The 18611-nt window shown below is 38.7% G+C and overlaps 1 protein-coding gene across 4 annotated transcripts in view; it reads left to right on the top strand.

Moving 5' to 3' along the window:
• RASGEF1B (RasGEF domain family member 1B) overlaps positions 1 to 18611 on the top strand; it is a 642014-nt gene that overhangs the window by 180143 nt on the left and 443260 nt on the right. For 3 of the 4 annotated variants that reach the window (XM_078445987.2, XM_060654774.2, XM_060654772.3), the window contains one exon: positions 6074 to 6121. In XM_078445987.2, the coding sequence (XP_078302113.1) occupies positions 6074 to 6121 (48 nt within the window). Of the gene's footprint in view, positions 1 to 6073; positions 6122 to 6280; positions 6396 to 18611 lie in introns of all 4 variants that reach the window. The other variant, XM_060654773.2, reaches the window with a different exon arrangement.

Here is an 18611-nt window from a genome sequence, read left to right as displayed (position 1 = left end):
TTACTAGCATTATCACTTTGGGCAAATTATTTTGCTTTCTGTGCCTCAGTCTTCCGATTGATAAAGTTGAGATAATAATATAATTATACTCATTTCTTAGCCATGTTATGAATATCATGTAAAACAATGTGAGTTGGATGGTGTGGCAGGAACACATTGTAAGTGCTTAAAAACATGATTTGCTGATGTCTGCTATTATCTTTGTTTCTTCTTTTTCTTCCTTGCTCTATCCTCTCTTTTCTAATTTTCCTCAAGTGTTTGAGAAATTTTTTTTCCTTTTTCCTTTCTTTTTTTTTTAATGCTTATTTATTTTTGAGAGAGAGAGAGACAAATGGAGCATGAACAGGGGAGGGACAGAGAGAGAGGGAGACACAGAAACTGAAGCGGGCTCCAGGCTCTGAGCTGTCGGCACAGAGCCCGACATGGGGCTTGAACTCACGACCGTGAGATCATGGCCTGAGTTGAAGTCAGATGCTTAACTGACTGAGCTACCAAGGTGTCCCAATTTTTTCCCTCTTTTGATGATCTTCCCCCATTTCTGTGTTCTTCAAGCTGAGGTACAGGTGACAATAGGCAGTAGTCATTCCCTAGTGAGGGCTGGCCTGGGCTCAGTGTCATCTGCTACAGGGAGCTACCTGACACCCTACTTTGTTTTTCTGCTAGTCTTTGCCTGTTTTTAGTCCTGAGTGACCCTATGGCTCCTAAAGATCAGAGTAGTGCTGGGGATACACTTGCATCAAGAAAAGCAAAACTATCTGCTTGGGAGGGGAGGGTGAGGGCATCAGACGTATTAGTAGTAAATAACATTTCTTGACATTTCTAACAAGGCCTCTTCAGAATTCCAGAATTTCTACCTTAGTCTCTATCCTCTTCAAATTAAATATGCTTTTTGATTCATTCAGTTTTTGAAGATACTGTTAGTGGGAAAAACAAAATGGTTTCTTAATTGACTTGATCATTTTTCTGCTTTGTATGACTGTTACAAAATAGTATACTATTTTTTATTGAAATTGTGTAGCATCTTAGTTATATTCAGCATTAAATAGGCCTTTGTGTTGTAGCCTGTAGAATTATTTCTATGGGGAAAATAAGCTCTAAGTCCTTAATACCTAACTAATGAAAGAAATCTTTAGAAGGCTACAGGTTTGTAAATGGGGGACTGAATGTATAGTATGATATGTACAATGCAGGTCAACTTTTACAAGGTCCAACCTCCATTCTGTCTAGATAAGACAATGACCAGGAGAGACCCAAAAACTCATTTAATATCAAATGAAAATGTTATTTCTCTGGAATTGGATTGGATTTTGTATTAGTCAAGGTTCTCCAGAGAAATAGAATTAGTAGGACACACACATACACACACACACACACACAGAGAGAGAGAGAGAGAGAGAGAGAGAGAGAGAGAGAAAGAAAGAAAGAAAGAAATTAATGTATTAAAAGACTTGGCTCATGCAGTTTTGGAGGCCAAAAAGTCCCACAGTTTGCTATCTTTAAGCTGGAAAACAAAGAAAGTTGGTGATATAATTCAGTTCGAGTCTGAAGGCCTGAGAACTAGGGGGTCAGTGGTATAAGTTCTGGAGTCCAAAGGTTTGAGAACCATGGCTCCTGTGTCTGAAGACAGGAAAAGCTGGATATCCCAGCAGAAGAAAAGAGAGAGATCATTTGTCCTTCCTTCTCCTTTGTGCTCCATTAAGAAGCCCAAGGGATTGGAAGATGTGCCCCCAGCTACCGTCCCCCCCCACTACACCCCCACTGGTGAGGGTGGATCTCTTTACTCAGTCAACTGAATGAAATGCTAATCTCTTTCAGAAACACCACACAGATACACCCAGAAATAATATTTTGCCAGCTATCTGGGTGTCCTTTAGCCCTGTCAAATTGACACATAAAATTAGCCATCACAACTTTTAATCCCCTTTATAAATGAAAGCCTGTCCTTTAGCTCAGGTTTATTCTCATGGCTAAATGGAGTACAAAGTCTGAATCCATGGATGATGGATAGAATATGATATAAAAACCCAATTTCTAAATTTCTAAAAATATAAACAAACTCAGAATTTGTTTGCTTATGTTTTTAAGTTGGAAAGGTTGAAAAACTGTTGCAAAGCTACTTTTGGACTTGTTTGAGTAATTTACCAACATTCAGCCCGTTTCAATTATCCTTGCCCACCCACTGGTTCAACCAAATTAAGAATTTTAACACCAGGCATTTAAAAGGGAAAGGAAAAAGAGATTCATGTATTTGGATTCTTCAAAGAGAAAGTGAGAGGGAATTTGTGCCAGTTTCTGTATTTTCTTACTTCTCATCCCAAGTTACTGCTGTCCTTGGCAGGCAAGTCTTCCTCAACTTGTAGTTTGTGTACCATGTATCTATTTGAATTCCCTGGGGTGCTCATTAACATGCACATTCCTGGGGACCACCCAGAATTTCTGATTTGGAATTTCTGGAGTTGGGGTTTGGCAAATCGCATGGCTAACAGCCCCCCAAATGATCTTTATGAACTCTGAAGTTTGAGGACCGCTGATGCAGACATTCTGCCTTAGGATGTTAAGTGGTTGACAGTGAATGTGATGTTAATGGCCCCTTTTTACTCAGGATTTGGTTTTACTGGACCTCCACATTTTAGATTCTTGACTTTTTGAGGAGGATTTGTCAGGGTCTATGTAATATTAGTTTGTTGGGCTGCCATAATAAAATACCATAAACAGAGTGGCTTAAAGAACACAAATTTATTTTCTCACAGTCCTGGAGGCTAGGAGTTCCAGATCAGGGTGTTAGCAAGGACTGGTTTCTGGTAAGATCTCTCTCCTTGGCTTGCAGATGGCCGTCTTCCTTGTCTTTGCATGGTTTCCTCTGTTGGTGCATGTTGTCTGTGTCTTAATCTCATATTCTTTTTTTTTTTTTTAATTTTTTTTTTTTTTAACGTTTATTTATTTTTGAGACAGAGAGAGAGCATGAACGGGGGAGGGTCAGAGAGAGGGAGACACAGAATCTGAAACAGGCTCCAGGCTCTGAGCTGTCAGCACAGAGCCCAATGCGGGGCTCGAACTCACGGACCGCGAGATTATGACCTGAGCCGAAGTCGGACGTTCAACCGACTGAGCCACCCAGGCGCCCCTTAATCTCATATTCTTACAAGTACATCAATCATATAGGATTAGGGCCCACCCACTGAACCTCATTTTATCTGACTTACCGCTTTAAAGGCTCTATCTCCAAATACAGTCACATTCTAAGGCATTGAGAGTTAGGACTTCAACAAATGAATTTGGGGGGAAGCAACTCACCCCATAATAGTCTAGATTTCAAACCGCTGTGTAAATAAGTGCAAGATGAACACTGCAGATTTATGATCTGGTTCCCTCCCCATTCTGGCTTCTGTCCATTGAAGGGATGCTTACTCCTGGTTGGTCTCTTTTTTTCTCTCCTCTAAGACAGCAGGAAGGAGGAAGGGACAATGAGACCTTGATTTTCATTGGCTCTGTTCTTCCTAAGCTCCATTTCTTTGAGTGTGGGAGAGTCTAATTACTGAGACTCAACTGCTTAAATGACTAAGAATGGTGGTTCTCAAAGGAAATCTGAGAAGCCAAACTCTCCTCATAAGTAATATTAAGATCTTTCCTTTTTTTTTTTTTTTTTTTTTTTTTTTTTTTTTGTTAAACTGGATGACATCTGCACTGATTGTGCAAGAGCAGGGCTGACCAGAAATGCTGGTGCTTCCACATGAATTGAGGCAGTAGCACCAAAGCTGTACTAGTAGTCATTATATAATTTCACCACGGTGCATTTGCATTGCAGGAAATGAAATGCCAGTTTCACTTAAAAATGCCCTTGTTGAAATAGTAAAAATTACTAGGTTTGCTATATTTCAGCCTTTGAGTACACCTGTTCTTAGGATGATAGGTGACAAAATGGGAGGTATGCATAAAAGTACTCTGCTGCATACAACTTCCAGTGGCTGTTTTGAAGGAAAGCACTGGTATGATTGAATTGTGAGCCAAAGTAGCCTCTTTTTTTCATGAAACACCATTTTAACTTCAAAGAACGAGTGATGAACTCTGGTTATATTCAGACTCGTGTGGCTGGCAGACGTGTTCACAGAAATGAATGAAGTGAGCCTGTCACTTCATGAAAAGCGACTGACAGTGTTTGTTGCCCATGATAGAATTCAAGCTTTCAAGTGAAAATTGGAATTTTGGAACACTTGTATCTGTTACTGTGAGCTTGATAGCTTACCAACATTTGAAGATTTTATACTGAGGTTGGTGATTAAAAAATGTGATTTCTTTCATATTACGTAATGAAATGTGTCAATATTTGGGAAACCTACATAATTCATGGAACCACTCTTTTCCAAATGAAATAATACATGATGCTACAAAATCATGTGTGGGTGAAAGATCTATGTGTGGGTTCAAGATAGGGGCACCTGGGTGGCTCAGGTGGTTAAGCATCCTCCTTTGGCTCAGGTCGTGATCTCGGGGTTCGTGGGTTTGAGCTCTGCGTCGGACTCTGCTGTCAACTTGGAGCTTGGCGCCTGCTTTGGATTCTGTGTCTCCCTCTCTCTCTGCCCCTCCCCCGCTTGCACTCTGTCTCTCTCTATCAAAAATAAATAAACGTTAAAAAAAAGTGCAAGATAGACCAGCAAATTCTTATGTAGCAGTTAGTTATATGATTTCAGATTCTTATTGCAACCAACCTTTAAGAAACTATAATTGTCAAGTTTTTGCATATTATCAGAGAAGAATATTCACTATTATCTGAAAGGATTATTACAAATGCTCTTTCCTTTTTCAACCACATATCTGAGTGAGGCTGAAGTTTCTTTATTTAATGCAACCAAAAATATATTCTTATCAAAGTAGATTAAATGCAGAAGCAAATATGAGGATCTAGCTGTCTTCTATTTAAGCTAAACATTACTGATTTGCAAAAATATAAAGACATGCCATTTTCTGACTAATTGTTTTTGTATTTAGGGATAGACACAAAATACATAAATAAATTTTATTTATTTAACATGTAATGGGTTTTTCATTGCTATTTTAAAACAAATTGATAAATACACATTTAAAAAAAATTCTCAGTTCCAATTTCTAATACAGTGACTACCTATGCATATAACCCAATAAACAAAGGCTCTTTGGGAGCCCCAATAATTTTTAAGAATGTGAAGGGATCCTGAGATCCAACAGTGTGAGGACTACCAAATTAGACATTTTTCTAGCTGTATTGTGGTAATTGGTTTAGAGTTAACTTTGATTCATGGTGCACTTAGAGCCAAATATATTCACTATCTGAATGCTAAACATAGTAAGGTTGACTTTTGCTTTTTTCTCATTGGGAGAAAAATCCTATTGGTATTCCATACCAAAGTATTCTCATGCATAGATTAATGCTTGTTTTACCTTTCCTAATTCCAAATAAGATTAGATAATCATGAACCAACTGGAAAACAAAAAGTCTTCTCTAAGAACTAATGTTTGTGAGAGTTTTGTTTCAATGTAATGAAAATGTGTTTAAATTAGCAGAGAGTAAATTCTGCCCTATAGAAATGCACTTGGAAATCTTGCCATCAATGTACTATTTTCCTCATTCTGCTCCTGTTTTGTCCGTTTCCATTTTACAGAGCATTTGTGCCCTTCCCCTCCTCATCTTTCTTTCACACCTCTTCTTTTATTCATCCCCCCCCCCCCCCCCACCGCCTTTTTCCTTTTGCCTTATTACAGCTGGGGTTATTTCCTCACATGCTGCACTTTGTGGTTTCTGCAGCGTCCTCTAGGAAAGATGCTGAATCAGTCACTATGAGCAAGGCACTGACAAAGTGTAGGTACACCTTCACATTCTCAGCTCCAGACCTTCCACAGTCTTCTGTTCAACATGGGACTAAAATTCAACATGGAACTCTATGCTGTGCTTCCATTCTTAGATTTCTAGAGTCTGTGAGGGAAGGATAGGGAAGAGGATTTTAACTTAAAACTTATACCTTCTAAAAGAAATGACTTCAGAATAAGTCCTGCTGTTTCACTGGGTGCTTCATAGATTTCTTTCTCATTTTTCCTCTAGTCCAAAAGTCACTCCCGAGTCGGCCTGAAATCAAGCACGAAGCAAAAGGTATGTTTTTTTCCCCTCTGCATCATTCTGTAAAAAATAATTATTTTGGTGGATGCTTTTATTTATTTTTTTAAAAGAGAATGATTTCTTTTTTGAAGGTAAGGATACTCCCAGAAACAAGGTATTTTGGAATTTTCATTTACTTTGCTTCTACAATAGCAAACCTGAAATGGGAGAAGAAATCCTTGAAATGAAATGGAACAAGAGAGATTCTGGAAACCCAGTGACAGAAGCTGAGAATTTCTCATGGCTTACAAGCAATTCTGAAAGCAAGGTCAGAAGATAATGTGCCAGATTCAGTTCTCGTATTTTTTAAGCCCTTGGCAATGAAGGAATTTGTTTCTATCTCAGTTCATGTGTCCACTAAACTTTATTCTCTCAGGATCTGTTATGGAGAATGACCCTCACCTATGACCTGTGGCGAATTGGCTAAAACATGAGCTCTGAGTTAGAAAGAATTGCTTTCAATTCCTGGTTCTGTTACTTTATTAGCTATGTGACCTTGGACACATTTGTACAAAGAAGATGATTGTACCTACTAGTGTAGTATATTCTAAGGATAAAATGAGATAACATATGTGAAAACACTTATATCCTAGTGCCTAGCACAAAATAGGCATTTAATTTTTAAAATCCCAATATTCTTTCATTGATACTTTAGATCAAAACAATAGAAAATTTGAAATTCCAAAATCTTAATCCTCAGACACACAGACATACACATTTACATATATTTAAATTATGTTAATTCCTGGTGATACATAGGGCGATGATATAAATAGATTTATTAGAATTTGGAGAAGTCCATGTTAAAAAATTATTCTAATATCGATGTTTGAACTTGTTGGAGTACTTGCTGAACCTTTGAGGATAATGGACGAGTTAACTCAGAATACCTTTCTTGATGTTAATTGTTAGAGAAAAAACACTTCAAGAATGCAAAGCATCTAAGAGATGCTTAAGGAGATTAAAAGAGGTAACATCTGTGAAAGCACTAAGCCCAGTGCCTAAGTACATAGTAACTGTTTTTATTAGCAGAACATCATGTTGCTTGGGAAGAAGACAGGCAGACAGGGGTTCCAGCCCAGCCTCAACACTTACCTGCTAATAACAGCTAACACTGATAGAGCAAACACTGTGCTCCAGGTACAGTTCTGAGCACTTTCCAACGATCAACTTATTTAATACTCTCTACAGCCCTCTGACATAGGTGTTCGTGTATCCCCAGGGTCTGTTGGCAGAATGAAATTACACCAGTGATTTGAACAGAGAAAATTTAATATGAAGAACTGTTACCCGGTTGTAAAGTTGTTAAGTAGGTAATGGGAAGAGTACAAAACATAGGGGAAGGAAAGAAAAATAAGAGAAAAACAGAAAGGGAGACAAATCATAGGAGACTCTTAAATATAGAGAACAAACTGAGGGTTGCTGGAGGGGAGGTGGGTGGGGAGATGGGCTAAATGGGTGATGGGCTTTAAGGAGGGCATTTGTTGGGAGGAGCACTGGGTGTTATATGTAAGTGATGAATCACTTGGTTCTACTCCTGAAACCATTACTACATGGCATAGAGCATTTTTGCCCTTGACTTGAATTTAAATAAATTAACAAAGGGGCATCTGGGTGGCTCAGTTGGTTAAGTGTCCGACTTTGGTTCAGGTCATGATCTCACAGTTTGTGAGTTTGAGCCCTGCGTCGGGCTCTGGGCTGACCGCTCAGAGCCTGGAGCCTGCTTTGGATTCTGTGTCTCCCAATCTCTCTGCCCCACCCTGCTGGTGCTCTGTCTTTCTCCCTCTCTCTAAAAAATGAATACACATTTAAAAAAGTTTAAATAAACAAAAAGAAGACTATAGGGGTGGGGGTGGGGAGCAATTCCAGGAAGCAGGTATCACCCTCAGGGTGGAGGGAATAAGGCAAAGAGATTGGATTATGAAAACTTCTTAGATCTTTAGAGGAAGGGCCCCACAGAGTTGAGGTTCAGACCTCTGAGGAGCGGGTGCTGGCCAGCATGCTGTGAGTCTGCACATGTGGCCAGACTGGACTCAGTGGCTGTGCAGGAAGCACAGAAGGATAATGCTGCTGGTGTGAGGCCCAGAGGAAGCACAGCTGAGGGAGCAAGTTCCTTCTCGCTTCTCCCCCTCTGCACCCCCTCTAGTGCTTCTCACTGGCAGAACTAACAAGAAACCAGCTGACTGTGCAGGAATGTGTTTCTCAGAGCCCCAGGCCTAGATCACAAACCAGGTTACAGAAAGAAGGGTTTGGAGATGAGAGATAATAATTTAGCAACTGGTACCATTATTAGTTCCTTTTCGTAGATGAGGAAACAGAGGCAGAGATGTGTTAAGCTCTGTTTGCCTGGTGTTGTGCTCTGAGTATTTGTGCCCCCCTCAGATTCAAATTGGAATTTGATGATATTAGGTGATGATATTAGGATGGGGGACCTTTGGGAAGTGCATGGGTCATGAGAGCTCTGCCCTCATGAGTAGGATTAATGCTCTTATAGAAGAGACCCCACAGAGCTTCCTTAGCCCCTCCTCACAGCAAGCTGTGGGCAACACAGTGAGATGTGAGCACACGGGCACCCTGATGTCAAGCTTCCAGCCTCCAGAACCATGAGAAATAAATTTCTGTTGTTCATAAGCTACCCAGCCTGTGATATTTTGTTATAGCCACCTGAATGTACTAAGACACCCATCTAGAATGAGGCCGGTCAGAAATTAAACCTAGCCAACCTGGCTCCAAAATTTATGCTTTTTAAGTTCTTGTACAAGTAACCATGGGCAAAAACACTCCAAGTCTTATTTTTAAAATCTACAAAATGAGGGGCACCTGGGTGGCTCAGTCGGTTAAACGTCCAACTTCAGCTCAGGTCACGATCTCATGGTTCATGGGTCTGAGCTCCATGTCAGGCTCCACACTGAGAGTGCAGACGGAGCCTGCTTGGGATTCTGTCTCTCCCTCTCGCTCTCTGCCCCTCCCCTGCTTGCACTCTGTCTCTTTCTCAAAAATAAATAAATGTTTGAAAAAAAAATCTACAAAATGAGAATTATAATTCCCAACTTCTGGGGTTGTTCTAGGGATTAAATAATATAAATGATGTGCTTATTGTATTTCTAGTACATAGTAGGTTCCTAATATTAGCTCTTGCTAAATATGGCATTTCTCTTGTTTTGAGTAGAGGGACCTCATTTTGCCTCAGTGACTCTATGTGCAGTTTCGAAAGGATTGCTCTTGGCCTTGGGGCGATCCCATCTACAGTGAGTTGTTCATTTAGTTGATTATTGCTCCAGGTTAGCATGTGTAAGTGTTTATGTCAGAAAGTGAACAGCAGAGAGAATTTAATACTGGAGCTTGACCAATGGAGGTTTTATTGATGATGTCCTTAAAAATCAGAATTTATTAGGGGTGCAACACGGCACTGAATTAGTCTTTCAATTCAGATTTTAAGAGGTGGGGGAAATCGCTGAATTTATTTATTCATTCTTTGACACAACAGTTATTCATTGGGTACCTAATTGCACCAAACATTATCTAGGAGTGGTATCCAGGAGTGATATAAACAGAGAACAGACCCTGCCCTAGAGACTGTTTCTTCCAATCGGGGGGGGGGGGGGGGGGGGGAGGGGGGAGGGGCATGTGATGCATCAACCCAGATGCTTATTCTCACTCCTTGTTTTTGACAGGTGTATATGGGTGTATCTTTCTTGCTATCATGCTATCATGTGGGTAAAATATCTATTGGGCCTACTACAGAGTTGACTAGTACCCAGTGGAGATTGTGTGGTGGTAGAGAGGTGTTAGGGAGGGCAACTGCCTCTTCCAAAGGACAGTCGTTCAATAACTGGGGAAGAGGTGAGTCTCAGAGCAGACTCAGGGGCTGAGTGGGAGAGGCCGGGAGGCAGCAGCACTGGAAAGCTCTTGGGCTTCTGGTGGGAGGTCATACAATGTTTGTGTGCAGGGATAGGAGAGTTAAGGGCTCTAGGCCTGGTGCTGTGATGCTGTATGGGCCCTTTTGTCCTTGCATGATTGATAGACTGGGGGACAGGACCTGGGAACAGGCAAGGCCTCAGAGCCCTGGAAGCAGCTGAGATAGTATCAGGAACCTCTCCCATAAAAATTGGGTTGTTTTTATGTTTTATTTCCTCTCTGTGTTTACTTTCTGTCTGCCTAAAAGTGCCATATATCCTGGTATCCCTAAGGAACTAAGGGAAGGGCTTTATATATGAGCTTTGGCCAGAATTTTAAGGCGAAGCTGTCGTGGAGGCTAGCATGGTAGCCATTCATTTGGCAAGTAAATACTCTGTTACCCCAGTGTGGAATGTCAGTGAGCGAGGCTGAAATAAATAGAAGACTCTTTTGTCTCTTTCCCACAAAACTTACTTTCCTACTCCCCAATTATCTTTTCAAGATTAATAACAATATTAGTAATAGAAATAGCATACAATCAGTGTTCTGGTTGCTTTGCAAACATTCCGTGGTTGCACTGTTTTCATTCGATTTTAATCAGAAAGAAAATTGAACTGCCAAGCCTAAGGTTAACAGAGTGTTTTAAATATTTTGTCTCCTGCCCAAACATTTCTCTGGTGTTCAGGGATCTTGAGTTTACTACATATATCCTTTTTTCTATTAAAACCATCTCTGCAGATCTGATAAATAAATTCACAGTAAGTTACACTTGAATTATGTGGTTTAAAGTCTAATCTCTCCTAAGAGTATTTGCATTTTAATAGGTGATAGAGCTAATGAAATGGAGTTGAAGGGGTAGAATTTTCTGGCATTAGCAAGGAGGGAACAATTTTGGGTTGGTAGAAAGATCTTATCCTTGCTTCTAAAATTACATCGTTTACCTGTAAGATGGATTCTGGAGGATATATTAACTGATTAGATGATCTAGGGTCACAAATGTATACAGTGGGTGGTGAGTCAGTCCTCTAATTTGGAGCATTGAGGTTGGCATTTTGTTGCTCAGCCCATGATCATCTCTTCCTCCCACCCCATTCCCCACCCGCCTCCTTATTTATGAGCATAATGTCCATCCTTCCCACAGAACTATTACTTTCCTCCAAACAAAAATTGTGTTTTGTTAGTATTTGTACCTTTCCTCTACCTCCTCCTCTATGGTGCCTAGTGTCTGAGAGCTTTCTAAATGTTTATATCTGAGTAAACCTGAGTATATTTAAGTAAACCATGTTATGGACAATAATGGAGCCCTGTGTTAGTCTCAGGTCCCTGGAGAAGTAGCTTTTAGGTTTTCCTGGTAAAGACTAAAAAAGACTCTTGAACATTTCCTGTGGTATTATTTTCATTTTCTAATTCTATCTTTATGCTCCATCAGCAGTGTTCTTTTGCCCTTCTATGCCCTCCATTCAATCCCCACCCCTCACACACAGCATGGTACATTTGTTATGATGGATGACCCCACAGTGATGCTTCATTATCACCCAAAGCCCATAGTGTACATTAGGGTTCACTCTTGGTGTTGTACATTCTATGCATTTCAAAAAGTGTATGACGTGTATCTGCCATTATAGTGTTCTACAGAATAGCTTCCCTGCCCTAAGAGTCCTCTGTGCTTCACCTGTTCTGGTCTCCATCCCCAGCCTCTGGCAGCCGCTGATCTTTTTAGTCTCCACTGTTTTGCCCTTTCCAGAATATCATATTGTTGGAATCATACAATACGTAGCCTTTTCAGGCTGGCTTCTTTCACTTTATAATACGCATTTAATGTTCTTCCATGTCTTTTCACAGCTTGGTAGCTTATTTCATTTTAGTGCTGAACAGTAGTCTATTGTCTGGATGTACCACAGTTCGTTTATCCACTCACCTACTGAAGGACATCTTGGTTGCTTCCAAGGTTTGGCAATTATGAATAAAGCGTCTATAAATATTCATGTGTGGGTTTTTACGTGAACATACGTCTTTCATTCGTTTGGGTAAATACCAAGGAGTGTGATTGCTGGATCAATTTTTCTTTTTTCTTTTCTTCCCCAAAATGACTCACAGCCTTTGCTCAATTGTCTTTGAGTACCTGCTTCAACTTGTGTATTTTCTCAAGTGTCCTTCCTGTTCCTGGCTGTGTATTTCATGCATGGAGCCTCTAGAGTCCCTGAGAATGATTTACGCCCCACTTGGGAGAATATAAGGAAAGAGAGACACACTATGTAACAACAGTACAGAGAAATTTTTAATGAAGCAGCTAGATTTGGGCAAGTTAAGTAAAAACCAGAATATGAGCACCCAAGAGTTAAAATTCTGTCTGCTCATGTGTTCCCACTGGCATCAGAGAGAGTCATTTGGGCCTTTTACGTAGCTGCGAGGATCTGAATCTAGCTTAAGGGAAATTGAAAGTCACTGCTTTCTGGTAGTGGCAATTCCCCTTGAAGGTCCTGACAGGAGATGGGAAGGAAATCAGAATCCCTGAAGTGGAGCCCATATTATCTTTCATCTGTGTTATCTTTCCATGGCCTATGAAAGATACCAAGTGGCTTTCTGGAAGATGCAGCCCAAATAAAAAATGCCAAACAAGCAAGATGAATTTAAAAGAGATGGAGATCATCTCTACAGACTCACAACAATGGGGGACTCTAGGAGAGCCTACTATTTTTTCCAGAAAAACAAAATTAAAAATAACAGACACCTGAATTCACATTTCTATGTTTTGGTTTTTAAAAATGCTATTTTACTTTTCTAGAAAGAGGGAAGTTTTTCAGTTGAATATTGTTCAAAGGATCAGTAACTGTGTGTCAGACACACTGACAGTAACCTTTACAATTATCTCATTTGTGAATTGTATCCTTAAAAAACCCGGAAGGACAAACCAGGCATTTCAGCAATGTAGGTCAAATTCTATTGCCATGAGCTCCAGGGGACGGGCTGTCCAGTGCTTTCTTTCCCGCCTCCTGAACTTGGGTTATACTGAATGGTATTTGGAAAATAGGAGCCTTAGGCTGAGGCTCGGGAAGAGTGTCGTGGGTTTTTAATGTGATGGCATTTATTAAATGGGTATTGGAGTCATTTCACTTTTCATTTTATTCCTATTCTTTTCCCTTGCCTTGGTGAAGAGCAATCTAAGTCTAACCAAAGCTTGTAGTCCCTCTGTGTCTCATTGTCCTGTGACTCAGGTCAAAGGTCTCCTTCATTCCTGTCTTCTCTTCCTTAATTTTCCAATACCCTGAGACATTCCAAAGACACAATGTATACTCAGACTTACTTAAGTTTAAGCCTAGTATCTCCAACTCAAAAGAGTTGGCTTCAAGGGTGGTGTAGGCCAGCAGTTCTAAGAATCCCTTTTATCGAAGAGCAAATGATATTCGTATAAATTCTGTGGGAGTGAGGCCTGAGCTGGATTGTCAAAGCATCTGCCATATATATCTGGAGCAAATGAAAAATAATAATGCCTCTGAGTACAGCTCTCCTTATTAAATATTATATATGGTCACTACCCAATCCTCCTGTGGTATTTCTTCAAGCTGGTCCTTTAATGGGCTTTTCTAACCTGAATTCAATCCAGTGTTTCAGAATGACAGTCTGTCTACAAGGAGAGCTAATGAGCTTAAACCTGGTAGTAGGAGGAGATTAGGTGAGGTTATACCAGGAAATGTCACAAAGGGTCCATAAAGCAATCCAAGTGCAATGCGATTTCTTCTCTCTTTCTGTCCTTTTAGTGTTTATTTATTTTGAGAGAGATAGAGGAGGGAGCAGGGGCAGAGAGGGGGGAGAGAGAGAATCCCAAGCGGGCTCCATGCTGTTAACGTGAAGCCCGACATGGGACTCGATCTCATGACCGTGAGATCATGACCTGGGCTGAAATCAAGAGCCGGACACTTAACTGACTGAGCCGCTGAGATGCCCCAATGCAATTTCTTCTTGTAATTGAAGGGAATATGAGCTCTGAAAAATTCATGGCACTTCAACTCAGAATTGATCTAGATACCCTTGTGTCAGACAGTTCTGAAGTCAAAACTTTGATTTTGTGTCCATAGCTTTCTCTAAGTGGCCTTTTATTTTAGGTTAACAAAAAGAAGGTATTTCAATTTACATAAATTAAAATCTTCCATCTTTCAGAAATGCTTTAGGTAGGATTTCAGAAGGAAAAATGAAAATATATACATTTCATTCATAGACAATCTCTATGCAGAGATTTGGCATTAACAGCTTAGTATGTTTTGCCCATTTGAGTGATTTTTTAAAATTTGAGCATAGTTGACACACTATGTTATATTAGTTTCAGGTGTACAATTTAGTGATTTGATAAGTTTATACATTATGCTGTGCTCACCACAAATATAGCTACCATCTGTCCCATTACATTGCTACTACACTATCATTGACTATATTCCTTATGCTCTGCTTTTTATTCCCATGACTTACTCATTCCATAACTGGATGCCTATACCTCCCTCTCTCTTTAACCAATTTTGCCTAACCCTCACCTCTGGTAACCATCAGTTCTCTGTATTTTTAGTTCTGATTTTGCTTTTTGTTTGTTTATTCATGTTTTAAGATTCCATTTATGAATGGAATCATATGGTATTTGTCATTCTCAGTCTGACTTATTTCACTTAGCATTATACCCTCTAGGTCCATTCATGTTGTTGCAAATAGTACAATCTCATCCTTTTTTTATGGCTCAGTAATATTCTATCGTGTATATACACCACATCTTCCTTATCCATTCATCTATTGATGGACACTTAGGTTGCTTCCATGTCTTGGCTACTGTAAATAACACTGAAATAAACATAAAGGTGCGTGTATCTTTTTGAATTAGTGTTTTGATTTTCCCTGGGCAAATACCCAATTGTGGAATTATTGGATGATATGGTATTTCTATTTTTAAATTTTTGAGGTACCTTCATACTATGTTCCATAGTGGCTGCACCAGCTTCCATTCCCACCAACAGTGTACCAGGGTTTCCTCATGTCCACATCCTAACGTTTGTTATTTTTTTCTTATTTTGATTGTAGCTATCCTAACAGGCATGAGGTGATATTTCATTGTGGTTTTGACTTGCATTTCCCTGATGATTCGTGATGTTGAGCATCTTTTCAGGTTGTTTGTTGGCCATCTGTGTGTCTTCTTTGGAAAAAATGTCTATTCACATCCTCTGCCCATTTTCAAATCAGGTTGTTTGCTTTTTTGGTGTTGAGTTGTAGAAGTCCTTTATATATTTTGGATATTAACCCCTTATCAGATATATCATTTATCACTTGCAAATATCTTCTCTCATGCAGCAGGTTGCCTTTGTGTTTTATTGATAGTTTTCTTTGCTGTGCAAAAGCTTTGTGTATGTGTATATATGTATGTCTGTGTGTGTATATATCTATATCTATATCTATATCTATATCTATATCTATATCTATATCTATATCTATATCTATATCTATATCTATATATAGAGAGACAGAGAGACAGAGACACCCAATGGTTTATTTTTGCTTTTGTTTCCCTTGCTTCAGGAAATATATCTAGAAAAATACTGCTATGACTGATGTCAGAGAAATTACTGCCTCTGTTTTCTCCTAGGGTTTTTGTGGTTTCATGTCTCACATTTAGGTCTTTTATCAACTTTGAGTTTATTTTTGTGTATGGTGTTAACAAGTAGTTCAGTTTCGTTCCTTTACAGTGAGCTGCCCAGTTTTCTCAGCACCATTTACTGAAGAGACTGTCTTCTCCCCATTGTATATTCTTGCCTCCTTTGTCATAGATTAATTGACCATGTAAATGTGGGTTTATTTCTGGGGTCTCTGGTTTGTTCTATTGATGTGTGTCTATTTTTGTGCCAGTACAATTCTGTTTTGATTACAACAGCTTTGTAGTGTATCTTCAAATCTGGAATTGTGGTATCTTCAGCTTTGTTCTTCTTTCTTAGGATTGCTTTGGCTATTCAAGGTTTTCCAATTTTGTTCTTGTGATTTATTTATAGTTTAATACCATTGTGTTCAGAAAAAATGGCATAGTATTATTTTAGTCTTCTTAAATTTATTGAGGCTTGTTTTATGGCCTAATACGTGATCTATTCTGGAGAGTTTTCCAGGTACTCTTGGAGAGAATGTGTATTCTGTTGTTTTGGATAGAATGTTCTGTATATATCATTATGTCCATCTGGTCCAATGGGTCATTCAAATACATTGTTTCCTTACTGATTTTCTCTCTGGATAATCTATCCATTGATGTAAGTGGACTGTTAAAGTCCCCTATTGTATTATTATTACCATCATTTTCTCTCTTTATGTTTGTTAATATCTGCTTTTTGTATTTAGTTGCTCCAATGTTTGGTGCATAGATATTTACAATTGTTATATCCTCTTGTTGGATTGATACCTTTATCATTATGTGATGCTCATTTTTGTCTCTTGTTACAGCATTTATTTTAAAGTCTATTTTGTCTGATATAACTTTTACTACCCTGGCTTTTTTTTTTTTTTTTATTCCACTTCCATTTGTGTGGTGAATGTTTTTCTATCCTTTTACTTTCTGTCTGTACCTTTTAGGTCTGAGGTGAGTCTCTTGTAGGCAGCATATGGATGGGTCTTGTTTTTTAATCCATTTTACTCCTATATGTCTTTTGATTGGAGCAATTAGGCCATTTATAGTCAAAGTAATTATGTATAGGTATGTACATATTGCCATTTAAAAATTTGTTTTCTGGTTGGTTTTTTTTAGTCCATCTTTGTTCCTTTCTTCTTCTCTTGGTCTCTTTCTTTGTGATTGACAAGTATCTATACTGTTTTGTTTTACTTTCTTTCTCTTTATTTATTTATTTATTTATTTTAAAAACATGTTTATTCTTGAGAAAGGGAGAGAGACAGAGTGTGAGTGGAGGAGCAGCAGAGAGAGAGGGAGACATAGAATCTGAAGCAGGCTCTAGGCCCTAAGCTGTCAGCACAGAGCCTGACATGGGGCTTGAACCCACAAAGCACAGGATCATGACCTGGGCTGGAGTCAGCTGCCCAACCGAGTGAGCCACCCAGGTGCCCCCTTTCTCTTTATTTTTTTGTGTGCTGTCATAGGTTTTGGGTTTGTGGTTACCATGAAGTTCATATATAATATCCTAAGTAGCAGTGCATATTAATTTGATGACTGTTCAAGTGCAAATACATTCTTAAAAAAACAGAAATAGGGAAAAAATGTTCTTTCTTTCTTTTTACTTTTTTTAATTCCTTTTTACTCCCTTCTCCACACTTTATGTGTATATTGTCATATTTTATACCTTTTAATTCATATTTATGTTTAATTATGGCCATTTCTTTTCCCCTTAAGTGCCTTTAACATTCTTGTAATGCTGGTTTAGTGGAGATAAACTCCTTTATCTTTTGTTTATCTAGGAAATTCTTTACCTTTACTTCAAATCTGAATGATAACCTTGCTAGAGTATTTTTGATTGTAGGTGTTTTTGTTTCAGCACTTTGACTATATCATGCCACTCCCTTCTGGCTTGCAAAGTTTCTGCTGAGAAATCAGCTGATAGCCTTATAGGTGTTTCCATCTAGGTAACTTTTCGTTTGTCTTTTGTTGCTTCTAAGATTCTCTTCTTATCTGAACCTTTGACACTTATTTTGTGCCATGGTGTATCTCCTTGGGTTCATCTTGTTAGGAACTCTCTGTGCTTCTTGGACTTGGATGTCTGTTTTCCTGTCTAGGTTAGGAAGTTTTCAGTTATTTTTTTCTTCAAAAAAGTTTCCTACACATTTTACTCTCTCTCTTCTTCTTCTTCTGGGACCCCTATAATGTGAATGTTTGTTTGTTTAGTATTGTCCAAGAGATCTCTTAATCTATCCTCCTTAAAACAATTTCTTTATTCTTTTTGTTGTTCAGCTTATGTGCTTTCCATTACCCTGTTTTCCATATGATTGATATGTTCTTCTGCATCCTCTAATCTATTGTTGATTCCCTCTGGTATTGTATTTTTATTTCAGATATTGTATTTTTCAACTCTCGTTGGTTCTTTTTAATATTTTCTATCTCTTTATTAAAGGTCTCATTGAGTTTTTTTCATTCTTTTGTCTAGCCAAGTGAGTATCTTTATAATTATTACTTTAAATTCTTTATCAGGTATATTGCATATCTCTGTTTCATTTAGTTCTTTCTCTGAGGTTTTTTTTTTATTCTTTCCTTTGCAGCATATTTCTCTGTTTCCATATTTCGTTTGACTTCATGTATTTGTTTCAATGGAGTAAGCAAAACGGCTACTTCTCTTAAAGTTGAAGGAGTGGTGTCATGTATGGTCCCCTATGCAGACTGTGTGTGCTTGGTGACTTTTGCTGGCTGGTTGGAGCCGTGGCTTATAGGCTAGTTACTGTTTTAAACAGTGGCTTTTTATAGAAAGAATAAAGAAAAAAATAATAAAATTAAAAAGATAATAAAAGAAAAGAACAAGAAAAGCACAAAACCAAAAAGAAAAAAAAATTAAAAATTAAAAAAAATTAAAAACTAAAAACGAAAAAAGACCCACAAAAAAGTCCCATAAAACCATGGCTTGTTTTCTGTGTC

Source organism: Panthera onca, chromosome B1, assembly GCF_046562875.1.
Source record: "Panthera onca isolate mPanOnc1 chromosome B1, mPanOnc1 haplotype 2, whole genome shotgun sequence".
NCBI classification, from domain to species: domain Eukaryota; kingdom Metazoa; phylum Chordata; class Mammalia; order Carnivora; family Felidae; genus Panthera; species Panthera onca.
This window is presented reverse-complemented; position numbering and strand designations above follow the sequence as displayed.